An 18,967-nucleotide genomic window follows, 5' to 3' on the forward strand; every position below is an offset into this window, starting at 1 on the left:
TACATTTTTATTTACACACAATTGTTCGTGAATCGTCGAGAATAGTTAAAGGTCAAATAGTTTAATGCATTCATGAAAATAGTTCAAATATTTTGCGACTCAATATTACAGACTTTGCTTATCGTATCGAATTCATATGAAGATTAAGTTTAAATTTGATCGGAAATTTCCGGGTCATCACATTTACTGTAATAAAAGTCCTTATTTGCATTCCGGAGTTCCAAAATAGTCCCTGAAGCTAAATGTTGTAAACGTCCGTAAAGTTAAAGAGGCACGTGTACAACACGTGATTAATTATACTTCGCAGTTGTCTAATATAAACGAACGAAGCCCTAATTCAATTCCCACCCTGTATTCTCTTTGAATCCAAACAACCTTCGATCCATAATTCCCGATGTAAATCGCAGTGTAATTTGAGCCAGTCTAGTCTTGTATTCTTGAGATTATTGTACTGAATCACGAATTAATGTATTGTCTTGTATTCCAGTGACTATTGTATTATACAGTATCACTCGTTTTTAATTTTTATGAGTACATATTTGTTGTGTTTCGTAACGAATACTTGTTATGCAGTCAGTTGAGATCATCTTTTAATAATATCAACTATTATTATCCCTACATATTAATTCCCATAGTTGGGGAATAGTAAGTGAATAGTTCCCTATTTATGCTTTACTAACTTGTACATCGCGCAGAAACTATTGTACCTACAAGGAGTATTACTGAGTTTCATTTTTTTTAATTCTCCCTTACAAATTTTACTAAACGACCGCCAAAAATGTTGTCCCTATTTTATTTAAACTAATTTTCCTCAAAAAAACGTTAAGCTTAATTCCTATTTTGTTACTCCGTATTATTTATCCTTCCTTTTCTCTTCAATTTTTTCCTAAATCTTCGTCAACAACGTTTCGTATACTAATACATATATTTGGGCTACTAACTTTAACGCTATACAAATTTATAAGATGTAATTATGTGTTTCCAAATATAATTATTTTTCAGATCAAACGCACACTATAACATTTTGTTAATGTAAACTTCGCAAACAACTTTTGAAGACTCCATGACATTGTCAAAAAATGTCTACACGATGACGCGGCAACCCGAGCCCCATATCACCAGTTATTATTATTATTATTATTACTACTATTAATATTAATATTATTACTATTATTAATTAATTAATTGTTATTATTATTATTATTATTATTATTATTATTATTATTATTATTATTATAATTATAATTATAATTATAATTATAATTATAATTATAATTATAATTATAATTATGATTATAATAATAATTATTATTATATTTATAATAATTATTAATTCTATGAATTAATAATTAATTAATTAATTCTATGAATTAATAATTAATTAATTAATTAATGCTGTAATTAAAAAATTATCAAAACCTTAATTAATAAAATTAAATTAAACGCCTTTTATCCAAGATTTGTAATTGTAAATTGCCGGCCAAACCAACCCACCAAATTCTCCAGATCTATACAACTCTACTTGTCTTCCCCACTTTGAAACTAAAATCTAACCTAGGGTTTTACACTCTCAGTCTCTCACTACTTCAATCTCATTGATATATACACCCTATTTCTTCAATTCAACTTCACCGTGCCCTAATTCACATCTCAAAAACCCTAATTCGTTTCCAATTTGAGTACAAAATGCAGACTTCATCATCAACAAGCTCTGTTGCACAACCAGAAGCCATTTTAGATTGGCTACAAAAGGAAATGGGGTATAGACCATTAGGACCTTACATAGCTTCAAGCAAAGCATCAATGCCATCATCTGATGCAATTCGTAGAGTTTGTAGAGGTAACATGATTCCTGTTTGGAGTTTTCTGTTAAATAGGGTTAAATCGGAGAAAACTGTCGATAGTATTCGTCGTAATATACTCGTGCACGGAGAAAAGGACAATGCTGGTGGTGCTGTGACGGTTAACGACGGTGATGCGGGGCGGCGGATTAGGGGAGGGAAAAGGAAGGAGAAAGGTGGTGTGAATATGAATGTAGGGGAGAGTAATGGCAGAGAGATGGCTTTGCAGGAGAGGGAGTTGGCTGAGAAAGAAGTTGAGAGATTGAGGCATATGGTGAGACGACAACGGAAGGAGTTGAAAGCTCGAATGATGGAAGTTTCGCGTGAAGAAGCGGAAAGAAAACGGATGCTTGATGAACGGTCGAATTACAGGTTTTGTGAATTGCTGATTGAGTTGTTTTTAAATTGTTGTGAATTATATATAATTGTTTGGTTCTTTATGTATAAGTGATTAAGTGATAGTAATATGATCATATTGAAGTAATTGTGTTTTGCAGTGATCATCTGATTATTGTGTTTTAAACTCACTTGTAACATCTTTATAGTGAATGGCTGCAGTGAGAATGATTTTGGGATTATTAATTAATCAGGGATCATTTTACATGTAAATCTTTACATAATAGAAATTTACCAAAAAGTAACTGATTATCTGATTTTGAATGTGTTATATTACATAATTAATGAATTTCAAATGGAATGCTAGATACCCGTTGTATAATTATGTAATCATATAATTAGTTGGTTCAAATCTAGAGATACTTAGGTAATCTTACATTTATTAGGATAGTCTTTGTTCTTAAACGGCTCCTTAAAATGCATTATCTTAATAATCAGAAGCAGTTTCAGTCTATTCTAGAATACTCAAAATCGATTAATTAGATGCAAGTACGAATAAACTTGAATATAAAAGCATTATCGAAGGCTAATAACATATCGTAATTTGAAATTTCATTAGGTGTTGTTTGCAGAGAACCAAATCTTGCTTAATTTGACTTAGACACAAACGCTTTTGGCACCATACCCATGTTGCAATCTAAATAATGACCATATTTTGTACAGGCACAAGCAAGTTATGTTAGATGCTTATGAACAACAATGTGATGAAGCTGCTAGGATTTTTTCTGAATATCATAAACGTCTTCGATCCTATGTTAATCAAGTTAAAGATGCTCAGAGACTGGATAACGATTCTTCGAAGGAATCAGTTACCGGTCAGATGGATAATGAGAAAGGAGGTGTTTATTCGACTGTTAAAGGGTCAAAACCTGCAGACGATGTAATTCTGATTGAAATGAGCAGGGAACGGAATATTCGAAAGGCATGTGAATCTCTCGCGTTACAAATGATCGAAAGGATTCGAAACTCGTTTCCTGCATACGAAGGAAACGGTATCCATTCGAATCCTCAAATAGACGCTGTTAAATTAGGTGTTGATGTTGATGGAGATATACCTGATGATGTACATGATGTCATTCGTAACTGTCTTAAAAGTCCTACTCAGTTGCTTCTTGCTATAACCACTTACACTCAGAGGTTGAAATCCTTAGTTTCAAAAGAAATAGAGAAAATTGATGTGAGAGCTGATGCAGATATGTTACGGTACAATTTCATTAATATTAACTGTTTTGGTACTGTATAGCAGTAGCATATGCGTTATTGATAATTTACTTATGAACGGGTCGATTCAGGTTGTGATATTTCTCAATCAGAAAGTTTGGGAAGAATGGGTCAAATGAGTTGAAAGTGCCTAAAGTTTCTGTTAATGCATATAGCCTAAGAAACTTATTTTATTCGAAGATTTAGATGATTATTGTATATTGTACTAGCTCTGTTTTTGTTATCATAAGCAATTTAGTATTGATTATTTTATGAAGATTTTAATAATGATGGACAATAAATTGCAAGGGTCGGCTAAACTGACCTAATTTTCGCTTATAATGAAATTGATCTTTCAACCAGAACCCGTTTGACTGAATACCCAACTTGCCGACCCACCCATGTTGTAACTTCTATATTGCAGGATCACCTTCACCGGTTTTTATGATATTCAGTAAAAATCAATTTGACGGTGACTTGTATGTTAATTCAGGTACAAGTATGAAAATAATAGAGTAATGCATGATTCTTCTCCTGATGTAAACTCGCCATTACCGTTCCAACTATACGGTAATGGTAAGATGGGGTTGGATATGCCTTCGAAAGGAACTCAAAATCAACTTCTTGAAAGACAGGTACCTTCTTTGCTTTGTAGCCTTCACAAATTTTTCATTTTTGGCTTGAATTTTGCTTGTTCGTCTAAGATTAGGATGTATTATTTTTAGATTTGCCGTATCCATGATTGTCTAAAGTCCAAACCAATCGTCCAGTTTTTATAGATTCCCTTTCGTTTTTCATTAACACGTGTTGTTTACTTAGATTTTTTAACAAATGACAATGTTGACTATTCGGAAGGGGATATACTCTTGCAAATATGGCAATGTTGACTATGTACATAAGAACACATTGACTTGGATAAGTATATCCACTCATCTAAATGGGTAAGTATGAAATCATAGCTAAAAACGAGTGAATCGATAAGCGCACTGAGTATATTAAATTGCTTATCATCTTCCAAGTTTCTTTATACGCATAGTTAGTGTAGTTTTTGTAATCGTATATAATACATTATACATTAATTACGTTAATACTCTATAAAAATAAAGAGAAAGTGGACATGAAGTATTAACTGGTCAACCTAACCCTTCCAACCTCATCACAAAACACAACCAAGGTTGGAGAACTCGGTTGGACATTTTTTGGGAGTTCTCGGCAACTCGGAGGGGAGAACTTGAATGTTGACTTATGTTAGACTTTCTAGGTTTCTAATATAAATATATATGTTCTAGTATAAATTCCAATATACTTTGACTAAAATGGCTAATTCTTGATAGAGTTTGAGTTTTTGACCAAGTTTCCGAGTTTTTGACCGAGTTGCCGAGTTACCTAGTTGTCCGAGTTGACCGAGAACTCTCCAAGTTGGCCGCGAAACTCGGCCATTAACTGAGTAACTCGGTCATTGACCAAGTAATTGACCGATTTGGGCACCGAGAACTCGGCTGGTGATCTAAACCGAGAACTCGGCCGAGTTAGCCGAGTTTTACAAAACTGTACACAACTCACTCATTTTCCTTAATATATGAGTTTTGCTACTCAATGTGATTCGCGCGCATTTAACTCGTTGTGTTTATACAACATACTCATGGTGTTTTCTGCTATCTTCTTTTGACAGAAAGCGCATGTTCAGCAATTTGTGGCTACTGAAGATGAACTAAACAAAGCTGCAGAGGCTAGAAGCACTTGCCAAAAGCTTTTAAAGCGCTTGTACGGAAGTGTTGATGTTGGAGGGGCCTCACAGACTATGAGTAGTCTCAGGCAATTAGAGGTAAAATTCTACCAAACGTCATACGTGTTTGGTAACGCGGCAAAACCCAGAATATTGAGTTGACCCACCAACATTTTTTCTCGTCTTGGAAATTCTTTAATAAAGTTTTTAAATATGATTTTACACACACTGTATTAAGATAATGATTTGTGTTCTATTTTTCAAAGTAAGCAATAGGAGATTGCAATAAATTGGGTGTTCTTTGGTCGACCTTTTAACTGTTTTATTTGTTCTTTCCCCAAGTTTCTACAATTTTACGCGTTTCACACATTATCAACAACATATAACCTTTAATGACCTATCCTCACATTTGCATATCTGAGTATACATGAGATTAAATCTAGATCATAGAATAAAAAACTTACGAAATCTTTAATTTTCAGCTGGAGGTTTGGACCAAAGAAAGAGAAGCTGCTGGTTTAAAAGCCAGCTTGACGACATTGATGTCTGAAGTTCAGAGGTTAAACATGCTGTGTGAAGAAAGGAAAGAAGCTGAAGATTCTCTAAAGAAGAAATGGAAAAAAATTGAAGAGTTCGATGCTCGCAGATTGGAGCTCAAGTCCATTTATAGTGCTCTACTGAGAGCAAACATGGTAAGATCACGTTCTCGTTATATCTTGCATATAATTATGTCAACAGTTACGATGGTTTCATTATTAAAGCAAGTACTAACTTTTTGTTTGTTTTGTATCTATAAGTAAAAACAATGATTGTCAAATTAAGCCTAGAAATATAAATAATACTTGTCGATTTAAATTATGTGTTTTCTTACGATGTAGGATGCTGCTGCATTCTGGAGGCAACAACCCTTAGCTGCTAGGGAGTATGCATCAAGTACAATTATTCCAGCGTGCACCGTTGTTATCGACCAATCCAATAATGCAAAGGATCTTATCGATAATGAAGTATCTGCTTTTTATCGAAGTCCTGATAATAGCCTCTACATGCTTCCGTCAACTCCGCAGGTCCGTGTATGTTTGTCTTGGAAAAAATTTACTTATGCTTGAGGCTTTACTAAATGCAAAACAAATTATGACTCATCTAGAGGTGTTGCTGACATACGACAAAAATGCAATAGTTTTATCATCTTTTGTATCTTAATCAGATCTTTACTTGTTTTTTCTGTCAACCAGGCTCTTTTGGAATCTATGGGCCCTACTGGTTCTACTGGACATGATGCCATTGCTGCTGCTGAAAAGAGTGCAGCTCTTTTGACTGCAAGAGCTGGTGCGAGAGATCCGTCTGCCATTCCTTCCATTTGCCGAGTTTCAGCAGCCCTTCAATATCCTGCAGGTTTCTTTTGATATATTATACTATTACGCTAAACAAGAAATGTTTTATTATTAAAATTTAGGCTAAAATCCTATAGCTTTTCAAAAAAAAAAAAAAAAGCTTATATTCCTATAGTTACAAAGTTGTATGTTCTGCTTGAGGTGTATGCATTCTTCTATGATGTACGAAGTATATGCTTGCATCATGCATATTTGTTATACCTATGTATATTTTTGCACCGTTTTTTTCACTAGTTGTAAAATTGTTGTTTTGCAATTTATAGGGTTGGAAGGTTCAGATGCTGGGTTAGCATCTGTGCTTGAATCAATGGAATTTTGCTTGAAGTTGCGAGGTTCAGAAGCTTGTGTTTTAGAGGACTTAGCAAAGTCTATTAATTTAGTTCATATCCGGAGAGATCTTGTTGAAAGTGGTCACTCGTTACTAAATCACGCCTATCACGCTCAACAAGATTACGAAAGGTATGTGTTTGCTAAAAGAACACATCAAATTGTTTAAAATTTAATTTAGTGAAAGTATAAAATTTGTTGGTGGGTCAATCAGACTTGTTTTGACTTTGACCGTCCTTATCTTGTAGGACAACAAACTATTGTTTAGATCTGGCTTCAGAACAAGAAAAAACAATCACCGAAAAGTGGTTACCTGAGTTAAGAAATGGAGTTGTGAATGCTCAGAAGAGTCTGGATGATTGCAAATATGTCAGTGGGTTGGTAAGTAATTTCTTGGTAAAATGGGTGGGTTGGTTAACGGGTCAAACCGGGTTTGTCTGTTTATTTGAATATGGCTCACTCTATACTTATATATACCATGTCATTTGTGATGCAGTTGGAGGAATGGTGGGAACAACCAGCATCAACAGTTGTTGATTGGGTAACAGTTGATGGTCAAAACGTTGCTGCATGGAATAATCATGTGAAACAACTCCTTGCTTTTTATGATAAGGAACTTCTGTAACGTCGCACATTCTTAATTCAGGTAGCCAATAGGAGACCACAGTTACTAGTTACGCACCGTTAAAAAATGTTCTCGAAACATGGAGAAATGTGAAAGCCGATATCTTATAGTTCTTCTGTATAGGTGTTGCTTGCCAGGAAAAGTATAATTCTTGTAAAATAGTGTTGTTTTGTTTGAGCTTTGTTTTAGCTTTACATTTGATTATTGATATACAACCCCCCTTATGTAATTTGTAATGTGTGTTAGTGTGTACCTGGGTGTGGTTAATTTTTTAAACAATTAATGTGTTAGACTGTTTTTATTTGAGACTATTTTCAAGAAGGGAACTTGAGCAAATGTAGAACCTCTAATGTGATGCAAAACAATATATTGCAATGACTAAATTCTAATAATGTTCAAGAAAGAAACTAACAAAGTCCAAAACAAAATTTTCAAAATTGTAAGTTTAGTCAAAAACATATCATAAATTTGGATAAAAGTTGAATGCAACACTGCTTGAAAATTTTTACACATTAATAGCTAGCTAGTATTTTTTTCGAAAATAAAGACTAGAAAACATTCAAAGATTAGCAAGATGTTATCAGTTATATTGACACTACATGATGAAATCGAACCATATAACTCAAACACTTCAAACCAACCTTGGACGCTAATTCAAAGCAAAAATGACCCTAACCAACTACAAACAACCATCTAACAATCTATTCAAACCAAAACGTCATAGCCAATTACATTGACTATACAATAATAGATCAAAATAAGAGCTATTCTAAAGAATTTCTAGGACCATCCTACAATCAAATCAAAAGAGATAGCTCTTCATCCAATCAATACAGAAGCTTGGTCACTACAAGAAGGGCAATGTAGGATGGACCCACATTACACCATGACTTATCTCTTTATCTTGGATGTATCCATTTAGTGTTAACCCGCACTTTAGTTTCCATTTGTTATAGCTTCATTCTTACTTTGTATTCTAGTTAAATGTGTCTTTCACCCTGTTGGTGAAGCGTATGTTTAGTTTGGCTAAAGTTCATTTTGGATGTTTTATATCGATTGTACTTGTTGAATGTTGATCTAATGCTATTAAGTTTTTTCGAGAAAAAAAAAATGAGAAATGGTGGGTCCGTAACTATGTGGATTCCGGACCCACTCAAATATGCTTTTGTTCTATATATGTTAGGTCACAATACAATGGTTCTTAACTTTAACATACATTTTCACTGCAACATCAGCGCCACATCAGGACAAACACTTTAACATTTTTTTTCACATTTCTTTCATTAAACCCTCACTATCATACGCTCCATTTCAAACTTTAACCAATTTAAAATAATTATTTAAATACCATAAATAAATAAAAATAACATTTTATTAAATAAAATAAAAATATTACATTATAAAAAATTAAAAACATTACATAATTATAAAATAAAAGACAATACATAAATAAAAATAACACAATAAATAACGCTAATTGTTTCGAACAATATAATCATCCAGGAGTGTCTAAATGTGTTTGATCAAATTGTTGCGAAGGATATGATGCGCTCTTCGATCTCGCATCTCTCGATCCACCCGATTTTGGAGCTCAACTCTCTCGGCCCAAGTACGTCGCGGCATGTTTTCTCGATTTCGGAAATAATCCTCTTCGAGGCCGCATATGTTGTGCGCGTTGTCTTCGGTGATCATGCTGTGAAGTATAACACAAGTGTACATGATTCGACGTATTTTATTGATACTAAAAGGTCTTGCTAGGAGTTTTAGTATTGCCCAACGAGCTTGTAGAACACCGAAAGCTTGTTCCACGTCTTTTCTCGCGCTTCTTGAAAACGTTTAAACTTTAAATTTTTTGGCTCAATTGGACATTTAAACTACTTGACAAGTGTTGCCCATTCTGGGTATATGCCATCTACCATGTAATACCCTTTAGTAAATTCGTGCCCGTTGACAGTGTAACGGACCTCCGGAGCTTGACCATCCAATAAATCTTCGAACAAATCCGATTCGTTAAGAACATTAATATCATTGTTCGAACCCGCTGGACCAAAGAAAGCATGCCAAATCCACATATCGTAGGACGCAACTGTAACATCTCGCATTTTTCCGTTAAATTATTTTAACGCCCGTCTTTTTTTTAGATAATATATTCCGTTATCTAAATTCGTACTTTTCCGTTGACTAACATTCTTAATATTCCTGTTATTTAATTATAACATCACTAGTTTACTCGAGCGTTTTTAAAATACTCGTTTGGTTAATTCCCGCACCCGCTTTAAACTCGAGGGACCGAAGTTGCCAAGTAGGCAAACTAGTTGACTAGGTCAACTAGTCAACCCACTTTCCACCATTCATTCATTTTCATCACCTCCCTCATCTTTTTTCCTCTCTAGCTCAAGAACACTCTTTAAACTCAAATCCTTAATTCATCATCCAAATCCGAATCAAGAAGCAAACATCAAAACAAATTACATATTCGTGATCCTCTCTTCATCCTCTACATTTTGGTACAAATTTCATCACATTTGGGTAACATTTCTAAAACACTAGATTTCTCTAAATTCGTTTTATATACTTGAAATGGTGTTAGTTAGTGTCTATGGCTCAAATATAACATGAATATATGTTTTATTTGTTCGATTTGTTGTTTTGGGTAACTAGTATGAACATTTGAAATGGGTGTGCTTAATCTTGTGTTTTGGGTGATTAAATGTTGTTAGATTGTTAAAGTTCATGTTTTAATTGTGTTACTAGTATCACTAGCTTCGTTTTGATGCGTAGGTTGATTAAGAAAACTTCAAACACATGAATATTGATTTTGTGAGTTTTGGTTAGGGTTTGATAACTCTTAAAATGGACTTTTGATGATTTGAATGCCATGAAATATTGTTGGTAAGTGTTTGGTTGGATTGTATGCTTGATTACCTTCGAAACGGCATATCATACATATAAATTGGTTGCCTGAATCATGAAATGCATTTTGCGAACTTGAGACTTTGATTATGAACATTTAACGATCATTTGACGAGGTTTTGTTGTTGTAAATGATGAACTCGATTGATGATATGTGGTTAGTTGTACTCCTTGTCAAAATAACTTTCCAATGATATAAGATACATGTTCTAAGTGTTTTCGGTTCACAAATTGTGTTAGTTTGAGTTTTGGTTCGTGCACTTGTGTGTTTCAGCAAAACAGGGTCTGTATGCTGATATGGACGCCGTCCAGACTCTTGGACGCCGTCTAGACCTTCACATCTGGACGCCGTCCAGATGAACTGTCAGATTCTGTTTCGCTTGGTCGTTCACCGTTTAATTCTAACTATGCTACGCACCTCCTATTAACATGAAACTTGGCCAACATGCTCATATATGATTATATAACTAAGAAAAATTGTCCGAGACCCCACCCGACCGCGTTGACTTTGACTTTGACCAAGTTTGACTTTTAGTCAAACTTAACCAAATACTTATGCAATCGTTCTAATCTTTCTTTTATACTTGATTCTTGCATGAAACTTGACAACGTGACTCACATGCTATATATATTCGAGTCGTAACGAGCCATAGGACTAATTGAACACATTTCGCCCGACCTTGTGTCGTAACCGGTAATTAATACAACTTACTTGTTTAGGTCAAGGCTAAGCAACTTTCATGCACACGTTTACTTTGTAAAGTACATTTATACTCGTGCACTCGAGGTGAGATCATAGTCCCACCTTTTCAACAACTTTTTTACTTTTAAATCGTGGGCTGAGAAACATATACTTTGTTACATCTTGTACTACTTACTTTTATGTTTTAAACACAAGTCCGATGAAACAAACATTCTACAGCGAGTTTAGAACAAAATCCTCAATTCGATTATCATTAGTTACACTTGCCGGGTGTAAGCGAGAACTTATGTTGTATGGATCCATATGGGTTTGACAAACCCTCATTCAAACGGTTCGCTACCTTTTACGAATGAAATATATTTTCAAGAAACAGTGTATGTTCTAATACTATTGTGATGGGGTTCTATGGAAGGAATGTTAAGCATTGATAATTGGGTACTCGCGAACAAACTTTTGGAATGCAACTTTTGGATGATCAATTTTATGGAAATACTAAATCTCGTGATTCAAAAATAACGTTTATTACTACATCTATGATTTCACCAACGTTTTTCGTTGACAGTTTTCTATATGTTTCTCAGGTTCATACTTGGCTACTTGATACATGCTTCCGCACACTTTGATTACTTGCTTGGAGTCAAGCATACATGCATACGCTAGTGATAGCACCTTTGGATTCAAACTTAAAGCATACATACTTACGCTATTTATAGCAACCGTGATTTTAAACTAATTATGTCGCAAGTTATTTCATTTACACTTCATAACTTTTGTAAACTTAAACTTGTTGTCGAACCGTTTGGTAAACTAAACTTTGTAAGTCTTGTACGTTTCAAATGAATGCGACATAATTTTGGTCAAACGCGTCCATATAGGGACTATGACCACGTAACGGGACCTAAGTTAGCGGCGCCGACAATGGCGATTTTGTCGGGTCGTTACAGATGGTATCAGAGCGTTGGTTGTAGGGAACTAGGATATGCATTAGTGTATCTGACAGAGTCGTTAGGACGCATTAGTGAATCTAAACTACAACCGGAAAGTTAGCCATTGCATTCTGACATACATTTGCTATAGATAGCACTTACTTGACTACTTGTGCATTATACTCGAATCATTCTTAGGAAATTTTTTTTAATGGTACCAAGTTTTCATCATGCGAATCTGTAATCTACCACTTCCCGGTAATACACGTAAACTTAAGATTCATACGCGTAAGTACGATGACGACTTCATTAGTCATATTTGTTCGGGAACTCTGTCTCCCAGATTGTTATTCGCCACCGTTTCAACTTACTATCGGTGTCACATCGGTGTTCCTTACTATCTACCACTTTTTGTTACTACTATCACTACTCTAGGCGAGTATCGTCATCACTATTTTATCACTACGGTTGCGTACTATTCATTATCATGATTCGTTACACTTCTCGTGCCGGAATACATTATTGTTTGACTTGAATCGTATTGACGTGAACAATCAATTATACACTTCCCTCGGGGAATGCTTCTTTAGAGTTGCACTAATTCTTTCGATTCAATACGAGTCACGCTAGAGACATCGTTACACTTTGTTCATTTTAAAACTTCACGATTATACGAACTTGAATCTATGGAGTGATGTGGGAATGGAGGTATGAGTTAGCGTAATATAACGACACTCGATCAACGTGGTTATATTACGGTAAGTTATACCAAAGTTCTAATGACTCGTGATGGTGATTGGACTCGATCAACCTAATCACCACCATGTGCCATATACATGACTTCATTTTTCTTGTTTGAACATCCCAAAACTCCGAGAATACTGACAACAACCATACCCGGGACACATCTTCGATTATTGTCGAACCATATTTATGCTTCCGAATGAATGATAAATTCTTCCGACTTCAAACATATGTTATACGCGTATACTATCTCGTTTTCTTACTGTTTATCGACGAACTACAATATGCTTGTTATGCTCACATCAAGGCGGAAACTTCTCTCGCCTTACACTCGTACTTCCGTTTAAGGAAATCCTTTTATCTAAATTCTTAATGGAGAGAGAGACTCTTCACATTATACTAGTATTCGCCATGAGGGAGAATAGTCCTAACGAACGTTTTCGAAGATCGATAAATCTTCTGCGGCGCGAAATTCTTGAGAAACAAAAACTTGTTCTAACAAACATTTTCAGGTCCTAACAAGCTTGTTCAAATGTATCTTAAAAGAACTGTACCTCATTTCGGATCGAGATCCTCGTTCACTTCTAAATTTTGGGGTACTTTACAAAAAGCCTCGGGACGTTTAAACATGAGTACAACACATCAACCACATCCTGAAGGACCAAACAAACATACGATTCAAACCTTGGAAACCATAACACGAGTTCGTGTTATCGACTTCAAATTTACTTGAGGAAAAGTACTTGCCTTTACTCAAATTCTCTTACTACAAAATTTTCTTTCGTGTATTAACGTCGCACCTTTTCGAAACTTTATATGTCCACAATTATCATTTTACAATTTGTTGGACCGACGTAGGCAACAATCAAACCACCGGAATCGAACTCATTCATGAAATAACCGTTAAGATCGTTCAAATCCAAGAGAGGCCCAAGACGATCTGTAGTCGCCAAAAGAGCCATGCAAATGTTAGACGTAAACCTCTCAAATTCCAAGTGGGAAACCGCGTAACGTTAAAAGTTGCACCTTAGAAAGGTGTAATCCGTTTCGGGAAACGTAGAAAGCTAAATCCGCGATATTTTGATCCTTTTAAAAATCTTGGGGCTTTTTGGACCCGTTGCTAGCCATTTAGATTTTCCGATTCATTTGAGCTCCGTTCATCCTACATTCTATGTATCAAACTTGAAGAAGTATCTTGCCTAACAAGAACTTGTTATTCCTTTTGATGAACATACTATCGATGACAAACTTCACTTCCTAGGAGAACCGGTTGAAATTGTGAATCGTGAAAACCAAACTTTATAACAACGTAAAATCCCGAATGTCAAGGTTCGTTGAAATGCTCAAGGAAGTACCTTCACTTATCCGTAGAATTAACAACGCAAGATCTAGAGGGAGAAACAACGACTACTACTTCCAACTAAATTTCGGGACGAAATTTCTTTTAAGGTGTAGGTAATGTAACATCCCGCATTTTTCCGTTAAATTATTTTAACGCCCGTCTTTTTTTTAGATAATATCTTCCGTTATCTAAATTCGTACTTTTCCGTTGACTAACATTCTTAATATTCCTGTTATTTAATTATAACATCACTAGTTTACTCGAGCGTTTTTAAAATACTCGTTTGGTTAATTCCCACACCCGCTTTAAACTCGAGGGACCGAAGTTTCCAAGTGGGCAAACTAGTTGACTAGGTCAACTAGTCAACCCACTTTCCACCATTCATTCATTTTCATCACCTCCCTCATCTTTTTTCCTCTCTAGCTCAAGAACACTCTTTAAACCCAAATCCTTAATTCATCATCCAAATCCGAATCAAGAAGCAAACATCAAAACAAATTACATATTCGTGATCCTCTCTTCATCCTCTACATTTTGGTACAAATTTCATCACATTTGGGTAACATTTCTAAAACACTAGATTTCTCTAAATTCGTTTTATATACTTGAAATGGTGTTAGCTAGTGTCTATGGCTCAAGTATAACATGAATATATGTTTTATTTGCTCGATTTGTTATTTTGGGTAACTAGTATGAACATTTGAAATGGGTGTGCTTAATCTTGTGTTTTGGGTGATTAAATGTTGTTAAATTGTTAAAGTTCATATTTTAATTGTGTTACTAGTATCACTAGCTTCGTTTTGATGCGTAGGTTGATTAAGAAAACTTCAAACACATGAATATTGATTTTGTGAGTTTTGGTTAGGGTTTGATAACTCTTAAAATGGACTTTTGATGATTTGAATGCCATGAAATATTGTTGGTAAGTGTTTGGTTGGATTGTATGCTTGATTACCTTCAAAACGGCATATCATACATATAAATTGGTTGCCTGAATCATGAAATGCATTTTGCGAACTTGAAACTTTGATTATGAACATTTAACGATCATTTGATGAGGTTTTGTTGTTGTAAATGATGAAATCAATTGATGATATGTGGTTAGTTGTACTCCTTGTCAAAATACCTTTCCAACGATATAAGATACATGTTCTAAGTGTTTTCGGTTCACAAATTGTGTTAGTTTGAGTTTTGGTTCGTGCACTTGTGTGTTTCAGCAAAACAGGGTTTGTATGCTGATCTGGACGCCGTCCAGACTCTTGGACGCCTTCCAAATCTTCACATCTGGACGCCGTCCAGACTCTTTTGACGTCGTCCAGATGAACTGCCAGATTCTGTTTCGCTTGGTCGTTCACCGTTTAATTCTAACTATGCTACGCACCTCCTATTAACATGAAACTTGGCCAACATGCTCATATATGATTATATAACTTAGAAAAATTGTCCGAGACCCCACCCGACCGCGTTGACTTTGAATTTGACCAAGTTTGACTTTTAGTCAAACTTAACCAAATACTTATGCAATCGTTCTAATCTTTCTTTTATACTTGATTCTTGCATGAAACTTGACAACGTGACTCACATGCTATATATATTCGAGTCGTAACGAGCCATAGGACTAATTGAACACATTTCGCCCGACCTTGTGTCGTAACCGGTAATTAATACAACTTACTTGTTTAGGTCAAGGCTAAGCAACTTTCATGCACACGTTTACTTTGTGAAGTACATTTATACTCGTGCACTCGAGGTGAGATCATAGTCCCACCTTTTCAACAACTTTTTTACTTTTAAATCGTGGGCTGAGAAACATATACTTTGTTACATCTTGTACTACTTACTTTTATGTTTTGAACACAAGTCCGATGAAACAAACATTCTACAGCGAGTTTAGAACAAAATCCTCAATTCGATTATCATTAGTTACACTTGCCGGGTGTAAGCGAGAACTTATGTTGTATGGATCCATATAGGTTTGACAAACCCTCATTCAAACGGTTCGCTACCGTTTACGAATGAAATATATTTTCAAGAAACAGTGTATGTTCTAACACTATTGTGATGGGGTTCTATGGAAGGAATGTTAAGCATTGATAATTAGGTGCTCGCGAACAAACTTTTGGAATGCAATTTTTGGATGATCAATTTTATGGAAATACTAAATCTTGTGATTCAAAAATAACGTTTATTACTACATCTATGATTTCACCAACGCTTTTCGTTGACAGTTTTCTATATGTTTCTCAGGTTCATACTTGGCTACTTGATACATGCTTCCGCACACTTTGATTACTTGCTTGGAGTCAAGCATACATGCATACGCTAGTGATAGCACCGTTGGATTCAAACTTAAAGCATACATACTTACGCTATTTATAGCAACCGTGATTTTAAACTAATTATGTCGCAAGTTATTTCATTTACACTTCATAACTTTTGTAAACTTAAATTTGTTGTCGAACCGTTTGGTAAACTAAACTTTGTAAGTCTTGTACGTTTCAAATGAATGCGACATAATTTTGGTCAAACGCGTCTCATATAGGGACTATGACCACATAACGGGACCTAAGTTAGCGGTACCGTCAATGGCGATTTTGTCGGGTCGTTACAGCAACCGCCTCGAGCATTATTGTTGGTCCTTCGTGATCACCCCTATGGTAATGCCCTTGCCACGCAACTGGACAATTTTTCCAAGCCCATTGCATGCAATCTAGACTACCTAACATACCCAGAAAACCGTACATCTCCAAATGTTTGGCATGCAATCGGCGAACATCTTCTTCAGTTGGTTTTCTTAAATATTCTCGCGAAAACATATGAATAATACATTTACAATAATTGTTTAAACAATCACGAGACGTAGATGCGCCCATTCTAATGCCCCGTCCTAATCCATCTGGACGAATACATTACATTTGGTTACATCGTGAGGTACTTGACCTCTATATGATACATTTTACAAACATTGCATTCGTTTTTAAAAGACAAACTTTCATTTCATAGAAAGTTGACGGCATGCATACCATTTCATAATATATCCAACTAATAATTGTCTTAATAATAATCTTGATGAACTCAACGACTCGAATGCAACGTCTTTTGAAATATGTCATGAATGACTCCAAATAATATCTCTAAAATGAGCAAATGCACAGCGGAAGATTTCTTTCATACCTGAGAATAAACATGCTTTAAAGTGTCAACCAAAAGGTTGGTGAGTTCATTAGTTTATCATAATCATTCATCATTTTAATAGAACACAAGATTTTCCTTTATTCAATAATCATACACTCACAAGTGTTTAAAAAAAATCATTCGTATGGATTGAACACCTGGTAACCGACATTAACATAATGCATATAGAATATCCCCAAAACAGAAATCCATCTGTATTAATAACTCGAAGTACTAAAGCATACCATTTTCCAGTATGGGGGGAGTCAGGGCCCGTAGATCTACCTTTAGGATTCGCGTCAATTAGGGTGTCTGTTCCCTAATTCTTAGGCTACCAAGCTAAAAGGGTGATATTCGATTCGATAATCCAACCATAGAATGTAATTTTCGAGTACTTGTGTCTATTTCGTAAAACAGTTATAAAAGCAGCGCATGTATTCTCAGTCTCAAAAATATATATTGCAAAAGCATTTAAAAAGGGAGAAAATTAAACTCACGGTAATGTATTTTGTAGTAAAAATACATATGACGACATTGAACAACTGAACAATGCAGGGTTAGCCTCGGATTCACGAACCTATATCATTTGTGTATTCATTAATATATATAATCGTAACCGAATAAATATATATTTTATTATTAGTGATATAATTTTTATATTAATAATTTATTTATTTCATTAAATATATTCATTTCATATATATGAAAATATTTATATAGTTAAGTTATGTGTATTAAATATATTTTATATAATATCGTTTGTTTGTTAAGTTAATGATAATACTAAAATAATGATATTAGTAACATTAATAATATTAATGAAAATGTTAGTTTTAATAAAATGCAAATTTTAAGGTTGATAGATTTTTAATAAAATTGGAGCTGATAATATCAAATAAAATGATACTTTTAATATAACAATCCTACTTATTAATGAAAACTTTGATAATAATAATAATCTTAATAATATTGATAATAATACTAAAATAGTACTACTGATAATAACAATAACTAAAATAATAATTTTTACTACTGGTGTAGTTTTGATAATAATATTAGTAATAACAATAATAATAATAATAATAATAATAATCATAACTGTAATTGTACTCATGATAATGATAATAATTGATAACTAATACCTTTTATAGTAAAAATAATAATAACCACAATACTTAATGATAATACTAGTAACCACAATAATAATAATATTATTAATCAGATTAATGATAATAATAATAATTATACTACTTATATAACTGATAATAATGTGAACTATATTAATACAAATCATAATATCCATAATAATAATCAACATGATAACCATAACTAATAATAATAATAATATTCATAATAATAAAAATAATAAAACAATACTAATAATTAGAAGAACTACCTTTTAAAAGGCCTAAAATGGTTGCCTGCCACCAGCAGGTGAAAGGACCCATCCTAATCCATCTGGACGAAGTCTTCAACAGTTGGTCCCATTGCGAGGTTATGACTTCTATATGCCATGAACGACTCCATGTAATATGAGCAAATGCACAGCGGAAGATTTCTTTCACACCTGAGAATAAACATGCTTTAAAGTGTCAACCAAAAGGTTAGTGAGTTCATAAGTTTATCATAAAATAATAAAATTCATCATTTTGATAGACC

The 18,967-nt window shown here is 34.3% G+C and overlaps 1 protein-coding gene across 2 annotated transcripts; it reads left to right on the top strand.

The window, feature by feature from the left end:
• The first annotated feature begins 1,548 nt into the window (after positions 1–1,548).
• On the top strand, positions 1,549–7,809 carry LOC139847509 (AUGMIN subunit 5-like). 2 transcript variants are annotated; one of them, XM_071837178.1, is made up of 10 exons: positions 1,549–2,213; positions 2,901–3,440; positions 3,931–4,072; positions 5,110–5,262; positions 5,646–5,855; positions 6,042–6,227; positions 6,396–6,555; positions 6,818–7,013; positions 7,130–7,262; positions 7,378–7,809. In XM_071837178.1, the coding sequence occupies exons 1-10, from the start codon at positions 1,687–1,689 to the stop codon at positions 7,504–7,506; spliced, it is 2,376 nt and encodes a 791-aa protein (XP_071693279.1). In that variant the 5' UTR covers positions 1,549–1,686; the 3' UTR covers positions 7,507–7,809. The 2 variants fall into 2 exon arrangements, with proteins under 2 accessions (XP_071693279.1, XP_071693280.1); XM_071837179.1 differs by lacking the exon at positions 1,549–2,213 and adding an exon at positions 2,416–2,445.
• Positions 7,810–18,967: the final 11,158 nt, after the last annotated feature.

The sequence above is a fragment of the Rutidosis leptorrhynchoides genome, chromosome 5 (genome assembly GCF_046630445.1).
Source record: "Rutidosis leptorrhynchoides isolate AG116_Rl617_1_P2 chromosome 5, CSIRO_AGI_Rlap_v1, whole genome shotgun sequence".
Lineage (NCBI taxonomy): Eukaryota > Viridiplantae > Streptophyta > Magnoliopsida > Asterales > Asteraceae > Rutidosis > Rutidosis leptorrhynchoides.